At 39.7% G+C, this 12,736-nt stretch overlaps 1 protein-coding gene across 1 annotated transcript in view; it reads right to left on the bottom strand.

The window, feature by feature from the left end:
• LOC102222515 (integrin alpha-5) overlaps window positions 1-12,736 on the bottom strand; it is a 48,998-nt gene that overhangs the window by 25,295 nt on the left and 10,967 nt on the right. Inside the window, exons 2-12 of the mRNA XM_023331342.1 lie at window positions 8,634-8,764; window positions 2,463-2,563; window positions 2,012-2,135; window positions 1,806-1,867; window positions 1,683-1,728; window positions 1,461-1,586; window positions 1,339-1,383; window positions 1,114-1,157; window positions 883-939; window positions 354-406; window positions 48-256 (exon numbers count right to left, since the gene is read on the bottom strand). Of these exons, the coding sequence (XP_023187110.1) occupies window positions 48-256; window positions 354-406; window positions 883-939; window positions 1,114-1,157; window positions 1,339-1,383; window positions 1,461-1,586; window positions 1,683-1,728; window positions 1,806-1,867; window positions 2,012-2,135; window positions 2,463-2,563; window positions 8,634-8,764 (998 nt within the window). The remainder of the gene's footprint in view (window positions 1-47; window positions 257-353; window positions 407-882; window positions 940-1,113; window positions 1,158-1,338; window positions 1,384-1,460; window positions 1,587-1,682; window positions 1,729-1,805; window positions 1,868-2,011; window positions 2,136-2,462; window positions 2,564-8,633; window positions 8,765-12,736) is intronic.

The raw sequence follows: 12,736 nt of genomic DNA, 5'->3' as shown, positions 1-12,736 counted from the left end.
CTGTGCGGTATCTTCGCCTGAGCTGTCATTTATAGTTCCGCTCTTACCGTTGAAACCATCCTGGTTCAAGTCTCCCAGTGGGGCGATGGTGCTGCCAAATCTCCCAAACACCTCTTTGCCTGTCAGGCTCGGTTTGGTGATCTCCAGGTGTAACGGGCTGCGTTGCAGGTAAATGTAGACCCGACCCATCTCTTCCAGACGACCACCAGAGGTTCGGACCATGAACATAGGCGCTCCCACCAACAGATCAACCATCCTGCAAACGTGAAAACAAGACAGACTATAAAAACTCAAAGCACTAAAAAAATCACTTCAGCAGTTAGGAAGTTTCCAGTCTAGACTGGTTTACTCACCCATCACTGTTGATGTCAGTCGTTGCCAGTGCATAGCCAAAATATGAGCCCATCTATGGGCGAAAAAAAGGGTTGAACCAGAGTAAATCTCAAAACCTAATGTAACAAAATGTATCCAAAACGCACACTATAAGCTCCAGACCTGTTTTTTCCACTAGTTTAACAAAAGAACACCTAAAGAAAATGCAAAAGCCTGATGGATTTTACAGGTTGAGAGTTTATGGGAGTCTTTCCTGCTCAGTTTTACTACTGTATGCTGTAATTCTGAGCCCAAAAACAACATAAAGTCAGACTGGGTCTTTACAGTGAATGAAAGTTCACATCGGACCTACTTACTCAGCTTAATTATGTCTGTTTAAGAAGGTCAATGCCATTTTATTCCCAAACTTAGTTGGTTATTGAAAAAAATAGTCTAAACCTTAACATTTCATAGCATTACAATCACTACATTACTTCTACAAAGTATTGTAAATCAGATTTTGTTAAAGAAATTATTTTTTTCTGAATTAATTAAACTTTTTCATCTTACCTGCTCACCAGTGAAGTTTCCCAAGGTGGTCAGATCTGAACCGTTCAAAATGGACACCTGCAACACAGAAAACACACATGGCGAACATTTTTACTGGGTCAAATACAGTTCCTGGAATTTGCTTTATGGAATTTGCAATGTGTGTTTAAGTCTTTTAGTTTTCCCCAATTCTTCACCCCTGATGTGCTATCACTTCAAAAATTTCAATAAAGTATGCTTTTGTTTTCTTACCAAACCATAAAGGAGATGCCCCTTTGGAATACCAGTAACAAAATCTACAGGAGAAAAAACCCAAGATTATTAGGAAAAAAGCAAAGTAACAATCAGCAGAGAAAGTAACTGCAGATTTATAATACTCACTCAGCAATCACATAAAATATTATTGTACCATATTTGTAGTGTTAATTTAATATGACACTCCACAAAACCCTGGGTATGTGTGTTAGCTTGATTTACCTTCCACCTGATCACCACTAAATTCCCCAACAGCAACAGAGTAACCTGGAAAACATACAAGACAGGGTGAACTTTCACAGCAGAAATTAATATTAAACCAAAACTTATTGAACACCACCTACCTTGGTAGCTGTCATCATGTGAAGCCTGAATCTGTTTGGTCTGAACTTGACCCTCTACTGCCTGCATAAAATAGCCTGGATAGTAGGCTTTGATGATGTCTTTCTTAGCTGCAGAGATCACCTGGCCTAAGGTGGAGAAACGAGGAAAACTATGAAAAAACTAATCTTCTCTACTTTGATTTTTGATAACTGTACAACATAACTGATGTTATCTCTGCATACCCTGCCAGTAGTAGCTGCCAGGTCCTCCCAGAACCACTCTGCCATCCTGAAAAGACAGTATGTGTTACATGAGTGAGCAAAGCAGAAACGAGAAGAGATGTTAAAAACTAATATAGCTATTACCTTTGTAAAGTCAGCACTGAATCCTCCCTGACAGTAACCTTGTCCTCCCCGATCGCTAAGTTCTACAACAAGGAAGGGAAAATGTTTATTTTTATTTTGCCCAAAGGTCTGGTTCCAGGTAACATTCCACAAAAATTATAAATACATTCACCCAAATCTAAAATAAACAAATTCCAATGATGGATTAAAAGTGAAGTGACGGTTACCTGTCCGACAGGGAGCATACTCCACAAATTTGGTGAAGTTCTGAACTGAGAGGTAGCAGGTTCCTGTGGCATCAGAATGGGGTTCATCCTTTTCAGTCCGCCAGTAGTAAAGAGGGGCGCAAGCCTGGATTACAGTTAGGAAAGATACAGACAGACATGGCAGGCGTTAGACGCGACGATAAGCGGCATTACAGGTCATAATAAGTGAAAAAAATATTAAAAACTCATCAAGGTTATTATCATAAATCACCCCCCAAAAATAATTGTACTCTTATTTGTTTGATTTGCTATTGAATTTAATTATATTTCATGCATTTTTAAAAGTTCCTTCAAACTGAATGGGGAAGAATAAATTAGGGAAAACAGGGAAGTCGATCTTAATTTTAATAATAACCAGTGTGTAGCAAAATCAAAACCATTAATACTTCACAAAAAGGGGGGATCACCTTACCAAAATTGTGTCACCATGAGAACGCACTGTGGCGCCAAACCACTGGTGGGATTTGAAATCAACCTGCTGAAGTGTGTCATTGATCCGGGTACTGCGATCTCCTGGGGAAACGGATGTAAAGAAAAAGACTCTGAGTTACAGCCGGTTGATAAAACATGCATTCATTCAACTGGACCCCAGCTTTCCTAATTATCCCTTCCCCTTCCTCACAGAGACTCCTGAAAACATCTGCGCAATTGGCAGACAGCTGGAAGTTTGATTCCAGTTACATTTTCTTTTCCATGCAAAGATTAGCACAACTGTATGAGAATTAGAGAAGGTGACGTCTGCCAAAACGTCACGGCTGAGGAGCGAGACCAGGTCCAGATTGGACCGGCCTGTCATGACCCTGCTGACCCTCTGCTCTGTTTGGCCACCTGGCCAGCAAGACTGATCCCGTCTCCCACTTTGACAGCAGCAGGTGATATGACAGATGGTCTCAGGAGTCGGGTTTAAACATGGCTTCATTTGAACACAGATGCTACATCTGTGCAGCAATAAAGCTGAAAATGCAAACAAACTGATTAGGAAAGGAGGACTAAAACCCTCCACATGGATCATACCACTGTACAATCAATCACACATCTGCAGAAGAGCACAGCAGAATCTAGTGGGAATGTGGATGTGATGAGAGAAAGGTCTACGCATGTCTGCGTTTAATCTTTCCTTTCAGCCAAAGAGGCAGCCCAGAGCTGAAGATGAAGGTCTGCTCCATCTCTTGGTGGAAACAGCCTTGAGTCAGAGGTCCAAAGAAAACATACACACTCTGGCCTGGCTTCCTTGAAGCAACTTACCATTCATCTCTGTTCAGACACACTTCACTCTGCTACTATCTGTTTTCATTTTCAGCGATGTCTCCGTTTCCCTTTTCATTTTTCTTACACCTTCTCACCCAAGTCTCAATGTCTACACATCAAAATTTTCTCCACTGCTTACAGGGTGTGCTCCCGTTGCCTTGATCAAATTATTAAAAATGCTTTTTAATAACCAGGATACATTTTTCTGTATAATCCCTCCCTGTCTCCGGGTTTTCCTCCTCCTCCGTGGACTGATGGCAGCCAGCCCAAGCCTCAGAGTTCAGAGCTGCTTTACCCACAACGGGGGAAAACGACATAAACTCTGAAGGTCAGTGAAGCTCTCGCATGGCAACCTCAGTCAGTGTCATTTTAACGACTAACAAATCAATGTGCTTGTTCAGTGGTCAAACTGAAGACAGCTGACAAGAATCATATGAATCCCTCCGAGAGAATAATGAAGGAGATTCAGAGGAGAGTTTATTGCTGAGCACTGCCAATCGGCTGACTGAATGAGGACCAAGCTTTTAAATATTTATGGTTTCAAAACTGCAAACATTTTCTACTGTACCATTCCTACAGTTTGAAACGCAACCATTGAACAAAGGAAAGACTACGGGTTCATTTACACCAGGCCTGTTCAGTCCGCTTCAATCAAACTCTAGTTCGTTTGCCTGGAAAGTCCGAACTCTGACAGGAACCAAAAAAGCGAACTCTGGCCCTCCTAGAAACCTAGATTTCGGTTCGGTTGAAGTGAACTCTGGCAAGTGAACGCCAAGCGGACCGGAGAAAGCAGACGCTCTGGGTAACTACAAGCAAAACAAATGCGTGTGTCTAGAACCAGCAAGAGAAATAAGTTGTGGTCTTTTACCAAAGACAAAAGAGAAATCCTACAACCGCCACAATCCAACGCTGCTCCATTTTTGTTTACATTTTGCGAAGAAGGAAGTCGCGTTCAGTGTCTTCTTCTGAGATTTTTGCATCATTTCCTTCAGTGGTTCTTGGCGCAGCGCCACCACAGGTGAGGAGGGGAACAGGTTTTTCAAAAGTTTGAATCATTTGACGGTGCAGCGTGAAAGCGAACCACACACCAGCTGAAAATATTACAAATGTTGCCATTTTCCCCAATCAAACCGAGTCTATCAGGTGTTATGCAGCTTTTCCCCCTCCCTCACCTGTTGCTTTGCACTGCCAGGCAGCTGGCTGATAAGGCCACTCCACTTTTCCTTCACTTACAAGTAAATCAAATTCGGCTCTTTGGAAATATTTCCAACTTCAAGAAACCTTGAATGTGATTATCTGTAAACTAAAGGCTGTAGCAATGTTTAACTTTTATCATTTTTTTAAGTAATAATTGTTGGATCTCTGTTGGTTTTACGCAAACTTATCTTAGTATAATATCCTCAGATCGACCTACGCCTGGACACAAACCATTGTCATCTAATCAGAACATCTCCTTCATTGTTTATGTGAGGCTGGTTAATGTAGTGTGCTGATGTGACATGGTGCCAGGCCCAGTCTCTCCCAGGACCGGCGCAGGACTCAGGGGGGTCTGGAGCGCGTCTATACATTCATACTCCACTTTGAGCTGTTTGTGAGTGAATAGAGCCATTAGGGGAGTTAGAGCCTCTCATGGTAAGGGTGTGTATTTCTGTGTTTGTCAGTGAGGTGGAAGAAAAATGGTCAAATTCACTCAACACATCAGCTGGCCCTGTGGGAGTACCAACAGAAGGGGAGGTGGATGGAGCAGAGCAAGCGGGCTCTGGTTTCTCCCTCCATCCCCACCCTCCAATCCTGCATTTACCCTCCAACCACCTCTCTTCTGCCCTCAGTCCCCTCTTCTCACAGATTCACGGACAGGCTCTTATCTCCACGGAAGAGGAAGTGAATGGGTGGGAGCTTCGGACCACTTTGACCCAATTAGTTGGGCTAATTAAGAGACTCTATTGCCTGTAGGTCAGAGCTCAAACACACTAAGGTAGACGGGAACCTCCAGCAATATATTTTTTAAAGACACAAGACAGACAAGGGAGACACATTTTAAAACTAATTGCAGAAATGCATTGAGAAATTGGCCGATTATCAGCTTACTGAGTCAAATTTCTTTCTTGTATTGCAAAAACACAAAATCTCACCAAGTATTTTTGTCTACTTTCTAGTTCAAATTTATTAGCTCACATTAAATAAAGCAAAACTAACTTTCAAGTAACTTTTTAGCAAGATGTAGGAGCTTGTTTTAAATCAGTAATTTCTTAATATTGATTTTAAAAAGTACTCGCTCCACTGGCAGATTGTTTCATCTTATAAGTAACATAATCTGCCAGTGAAACTTGTACTTTTAAAATCAATATTAAAGAATTATTTACCTTAAATAAGCCCCTATATCTTGCTAAAAAGTTATTTGAAAGTTAGTTTTGCCTCATTTTCAAGTGAACTAAGATATTTGACCTCGAAAGTGGATTAAAAAAATATGTGGTAAGCTCTTGTGTTTATGCATGAGTGAACTCAACACATGTAAGTGAAAACATCACACTTCAATAAAGAAGTTGATACTTGTGGGAGAAAAATTCAAAGTCGGCTATTTTTAATGTCAGTGAGGTCAAATTGTAAGTCAGAGGAAGCACATAAGTTATATATGATATGTCAGTACATGCCAACACATGTGGTTATTTCAAGTTGTGAGAGAGAGCAAGACTTTAACCAAATAACAGGAAGACAAAGTTTTTCTTATTTATTCTTTGGAGCATCATTAAACATGCTAGATTTGGAAATATCTGCAGCCTCTTGGGAATCCCAGGGTGAACGCAAGAGTTCAAACTCTGTAAGATTCCTGTTTTAGTCATGCTAACCTCGCTAACCAGGTTAATTGCTAATAAGATGAAACTCACAATTATTTTGTATTTTTGGCCATTTTCAAACTCATGCCGCTTCATGGCAGAAATCCTAAAATATGTTTTGAAAACGTTCCTGTTTCTTTTTACTTTAAATAGAACCCAGAACTGGCAAAATGTGGAATTGGCAAGTCAAAGCTTTACAAAAATTGGAAATTAAAAATAAAGAAACTGGCCACAAAATTGCTCAATGTTCAAAGCCATTGCTACCAAAGACAGTGCAGTGACAGCTGCAATGAATGAGTAGCAGCAGAGGATGTCATAAGTGTAACAGCTGTTTGTCATAGACACATTTCCATGCAGATATCCATGTACTGAACGCTGTACGACAGTTCATGCAATGATCCAGATGTTAGAGCTGGCTCTGGGAGTGTAATCTGCTCCTTCAAAGTCTTTTGAAAATATGAAGGACACTCCGACAGCCCAGGGGGCCGACCTTGACTCTGAGGCTCCCCTGCTTGAGCATGACATCACTCCCTGTAGTCTTTGGCCAGGACCCATGAATGCACATGCAAGGAAAACTGGAAAAGTCCTGGAGCATTCAGTTAAATATTTTTTTCAGCCTATGAAATAGAGGAATTTTACTCCCTATAATACTTTATGCTAAGTGAATAATATTTCTAAGAAAACAGCCCGAGTTTGATGCAGCAGCTGCCATTTTAGGGGTTTCATGCTTTCTTTGTTTTGCCAAGTTGTGCAAAAAGAGGCTGATGGAGACTCTGTCAACAAAGTGAAACATGAATCCAGTCATTCGACAACCTCCTGGACTTCCTCAAGTTGTGCCTAACCACTTAACCTAATTTTGACTGAACGGGAACCTCCTTTGTGATGTCTGCCAGCTTCACCTGTCTTACAAACAGGATATTTCTTTCTTTGTTCTGTTTGTTTACTGGTTGCTTATCTCAGTTTAGATCATCGCGCAAGACGACACAAACATGACCTGAAGGAAGGAGGAAGTATTGCACAGAAAACACTTGTCAACACCCGATTGTAGTGTTTGCAGATGCTACAAACACCATAAACACAAGACAATCAGACATTAGGAACAAATAAAGACAACAAAGCTTAGTGGAGTGAAAGACTGACATACAGAGGAAATGATCTGATGACCAAAAGAGTGAAGAGAAATGTCAGAAAGGATCAGATAATCTCCAGTGTTCATTTTCCAAAGAAGTGAAATTTCTATGCAATTTTAAAATATATTTCTTAACAATGAATCTTCTCAAATACTACAACCAAGGGTTTTGTATACCAGGAAACAAGAACAGTGATCTGGAGATTATTTATATCTAAACTCAAGTAAACAAAAGCACACCACAGATTAAAAATATTTCCTTCCTTATTCATTAAACAAAAGTAAGGTCAAAAATTAAAATTCTTGAATAAAAAATCAACTTTACAGCAGCTGTTTTGCTGGGATGGCAGCATCCCTGGACAGTGCTAGCTTTGAACACGAACACCTTTACAGATAGCATAGATCTGAATGTATTGTAGCAAATATTTTTCACTTTATCCTTTTAACAAGTCAAATTCTGTCTGAGAAAAATTATGTTTGATTAGGAAATTTGGGCAGCTTTTCAGAAATTTCACATTTAAGCTAAGTCTATTAAGTCTACAGTAACTACACTAAAAATGGGACATTGAAACTACAAAATGAAGCAAAAATGCACAGAGAAAAAAGTATCTTGCTTTTATTTGTAGCTTTTGAAAGAAAAGTTGGAACATACAAAGATTGGTATTAGCTGGTCAGGGCTCTAATTAGTACATCGGTACTCCACATGGAATAGCTTGCCCTAGGACAAAAAAACAATTTGGCATTTTAACGGTTTGCAAACTCACAAATGAATAAACCACAACACTCCTGGAAAAATGTCCCTTTGGACTACAAGTGGAGGTGTTTGGCTAGGTGTCAATCTACCACTGAGAGACCAAGAACTCCTGAGTCGACCATATGTGGCAAACTGCAGCAGAAAAACCACCGCAGAATGGCGGAAAAGGATAAGAATCAAGATGTTGCAGTGGTCCAGTCAAAGCTCAGATGACACCCAGATTTAAGTGTTTTGTTGGGATCTTTAGAGAGTTGTGCAAGAATGATTATCTGAAAAACTTTGAACTAAAGAGTGGGACAAGATTTCCCAACAAACATGTCAAATTGAGCCAAAGTTGTAGAGAAATAGTTATTGCCGTCTTAAAAGCTGCGTCGCTGAAGGGTGTGCTTACTTTATCACACACACACAGCTTTTCTATTTCAACTTCATCTTTGTTTGTTACACATTGACAAAGGGGAAACTATTGTGTCCTTTTGTAAACTTGAGGTCAGACTTGAATCATTTTATAGCCTAAGAAGAACCAGATGAGTTTCATTACATCCTCATGTATAAAACTCTCCTGCTGAACGACTGTACATTAAAAGTGGTTGTTACATGTGTAGCAGTCATAAATCTTACCTTCTGGATCGAACTCAATGGTGTGACAGTTTGATTGGCCAACGCTCCACGGACAGTAGAACACAGAGCCTCCCTCAGTAACGTTAGTCTGGCTTGTGTTGGCCTTCGGGGCTCCAATAACCACACTTGCACTGTGAGGGAGAGAAGCACATTGGAAGTTTTTCTCTTTTTCTTGGTTTAAACGTTAAAACTAACAAATCCCAACCATTACAAATGTGACATTAAGCCATTATTCAGCTCTGCTGCTCTCAGTCTGGTGTCTATTTCCAGTCACCCCGTTAGGCATATCCACTGAAAACAGCTTGCACATTTTACTACTCACAGATTGGCGTTTTTTCCTGGCGTTTTTTGCCCCCACATGCAGAACATTTTAACAGTTTGCAGCTCTGTTTTTGCATATCCCACCCGGTCAATGCGATGGAAACTGTTGCTATCACATGTGCACATGTGACGCTCACATTAACGTCCCTCATACGTTGTCAAATGCACAAGGAGAAACACTTGCATGGTCACACATTCTCCTGGGGGGCATGATTCAATAGGAAAACAAGAGAGCAGACACGCTAAGTGGAGTCACACTCTTGTTTCTACAGCTGGGATGCTAAACGACTGTATCCTGTCAGTTCTACCGAAAGAATAGGGGAACCAACCACTACAACATACTGAAGGAATAGTGGGACTTAGAGGTGAGCCCAGGAGTAACAACTATCCTGGACGGACTTCAGAGGTAAGAGAGATTAAGAAAAGTTAGTGATGACATGTTAATGGATTCAGTCAAGATTTGTGCAAGGATAAAAGTGAACAAAGAAGTACAGATAATATGTCTTAAGTGGATACTTCAGCCCTGACCTCATCACAAATACACTTGACCCAACAAGTACCAGACACAGTTACAGTTGTTTCCATGTGGGTAGCAGAGCGAAAGGACCATTGGGACCAGACAATGTCTAGGGTGCTTAAAAACAGGAAGAGCCCACCCATTCCTGCTCTGGATCCTCCAATAGTATACAAATGTTTACTTTTTGGCTAAACTTAGCATTCTCTCCCCAAGGGCAACACTCATCTGTAAGGCACAATGATTGAAACAGCATGAAAACTCTGCTCAATTCCCATACCCTTATAAATTCACCAATATTAATCCCACTTAAACCATTACAAAACAATTGTATAAGATTATAAGAATACTCCAACAAGGAAGCCAGAGGGCCAAACTCTCAAAGCATTTCTAACTTAATAGTTTTGAAGAGACAATCCTTGGGGGAAAAACAGAAACTACAGAACAATGACAGAGGAACATGTGAAGCAGGAAATCCTATTTTTGTACTGAGCGAGAAAAAAGAAACAAATTACTTTATTTATAATCACTAATCCAAGCATATGTATCCCAGTAGAGTTGCACAGCTCTGAATTACAGCAAGCTCTTTTCACATTTTATTAAAGCTACACACTTCAGTGTATTTTTGGATTTACTTTATGTGACAAACCAACAAAGAGTAGTGCATAAATATGATGCTAAAGGAGAATGGAACATCCTTAAACTTTCTCTAATGTCATTAAATAAAATCCAGAGCAATCCATCTTTAAAAGTCACTTAATTAGCAAATATTAACATGATTCATTACTTAGATTCAAGTCTAAATACAGCTGCTCAATGTGCTGCTAGAAAACAGCATAATTAATATTATGTTCAATCCAAGCCAAGAGTATCGTGATTGCAACCCTAGCAAAACACAAACCAGACACAAAAGATCGATAAATACAGAACAATCCAGGAAGAAAACCTTTCATAATCTCTGAAATACATGAGACTGGGATATTGTCTAATAATGCAATCTGTTCAATGAAAATGGGGAAAATGTAATACTAGATGTGCAAAGCTGGTGACGACACACCCCAACAAGCTAGCAGCTGTAATTGTTGCAGTTGGTATTTCTACAACAGGGGTGTCAAACTCATTTTCAGTTTGGGCTGTATCAAAAATCTGAATGTATTTAAAGGGCTGGTTGTGCCAGAATATATTGACAAAACCAATTAAACTGTTAAAATATCAACAAATAGCTGTTCCTCCAAGGTTTTGTGATTGTTTGCAATCAAAAAATCTGTAATTTTACACTGACCTTGCAAACAATTTAGGATTGTCTATAAGGAATATTTATGATATTCACGCTAATATATGATGTTAAATGTGACTTTTTATTACTCATATCAATCACGGACTATAACTTGACATCAAGTAAGACTGATGCAGCATCCACTTAAACTCAATATCTGACCAATTTGAGAACATTTGCAATAAAATCAGAAAAATTTTGGAGATTTGTTGATTTTGAGTGAGTTTTGCAGATTTGTGAAAAATTGAAAGGACTTTTTGACATAATTTGTAGCCTAGAGGGCCACATAAAAAGCAGCGGCGAGCCAGATTTGGCCCCAGGCCCTTGAGTTTGACACGCGTTCTACATCATATCTATCATTTGAACACAAATGTACAGCACATTATTTTTATTTCTTAAAAGATTGTAAACCATACAGTAGTGGAATATATTTTAAACCATCTTTAAATTTTCTTACTGAAATTTCAGAACAAGTATTTACACCTGTCATCTACAAACCAGCCAAATCTATTTACGGAAAACATACAATCACACTAACTCTATTTCAGGCTAATTTTAGAGGGCTTGCCAGAGCAAACAGCACAACTATGGATATTACAAGTCAAAACATTTTGTGTTAAATTAGATAAGGAAAACATGGAAAAACATCAAAATACCAAAAAGTGTATCATGCATCAACCAGAAAGTTTGGAGTTAATGAAGGCTTATTTTACTTCCTTTGCTGCATACATGCAGATGTAAAAAATAGAAATACCACCTCGTTCTCACACACAAACAAACACAGACTGATATCAATCTGAAAGTTCTGCAAATGAGGTTGAATTAGCACTTAATGGGCCCTTATCTGGAGAGGATCTAGCTTTTTCAAACGTACTCCCACCCAGCATACCTTTTCTGATTGCTGTGAGCTTAAACTTTGGCTTTTGTTTTACTAGCATTTCATAAACCCCTGGCATTCTGCATTATAATTTCCTTTGTGGGAGAAAGGGTCTTGAGATTGGCATGTAAAATTATTCAATTAGCTGTGGGGACAAGCTCTACTCACTCGAGTTGATCCTGCAGTGCTGATGGGAAGGTTGGACAAAAGAAGCCCATTCAGGCAGACGTAGCTCAGCATGCATTTGTTTAGAGGAATGCATTGCAAACTATGGAGATAAGCTACTCTGTTTACTCTCATGCAAGGATTTTAATTTCAATTTAGTCTCCAACTCCAACTAATTACCCTTTTAGAGAGTCTAGATATCCGAGCAATGTTCTGGTAGCAAAGCAGCTAAAGATGAAAAGAATTTGCAGCTTTATCCATTTTATCAGCTGTCACCCAGAGGCCGCTAATGATCTCCACCACCCAACTAACAATTAAGCATTCATTAAGCTACTGTAAATAATTCTGAATGCAACTCAGGAATGTGTAAACAACTTGACTGCAGCTGTCTCATTAAAGGGTCAAGCAATCTGGTGATATTCTACAAAAAATAAAAGTCTTCCCACACTGTAATTGCCAGACTGTAACCACTATTTTATGTGGGGTTGCAAAATTAAGGCTGATGCAAAGTGCTGGAACTCGCTGATGTGACATTATTGTGTGCAGCCATGGCTAATACGGTTTATGATGAGGTTACAGGCTGAGGTTGTCAACAGGCAAATTCCATACACCCTCCTATTCGAGACCAGCACCCCCTTTCCATTCCACATTTAATTGTCTTCCACCCAGCTGCAAAGGCTGATGTCACTTCAACACTATTATAACAGCTTTAAGGGAGAAATAAGGGGGGAAAGAATCTAAATCACATTTGTTAGGCCTTCCAGTGTCGGCTGGAGTCACCATCTGCAGCCATAAACAAGGTTTAACAAATGCTGTGGCACATATGTGAAGGAAGCGGGTGGGTGGTGAAAGCACTTGTGGCCTTCAAAACTCACCATCACCTTAATAAAATGTGGACTGCAACTCATGGGACTTACACTAAGCTATCAACACTTACTTAACAAATGGAG

Source organism: Xiphophorus maculatus, chromosome 1, assembly GCF_002775205.1.
Source record: "Xiphophorus maculatus strain JP 163 A chromosome 1, X_maculatus-5.0-male, whole genome shotgun sequence".
NCBI lineage: Eukaryota > Metazoa > Chordata > Actinopteri > Cyprinodontiformes > Poeciliidae > Xiphophorus > Xiphophorus maculatus.
Note: the sequence above shows the minus strand (reverse complement) of the source record. Positions and strands in the feature narration are given on the sequence as shown.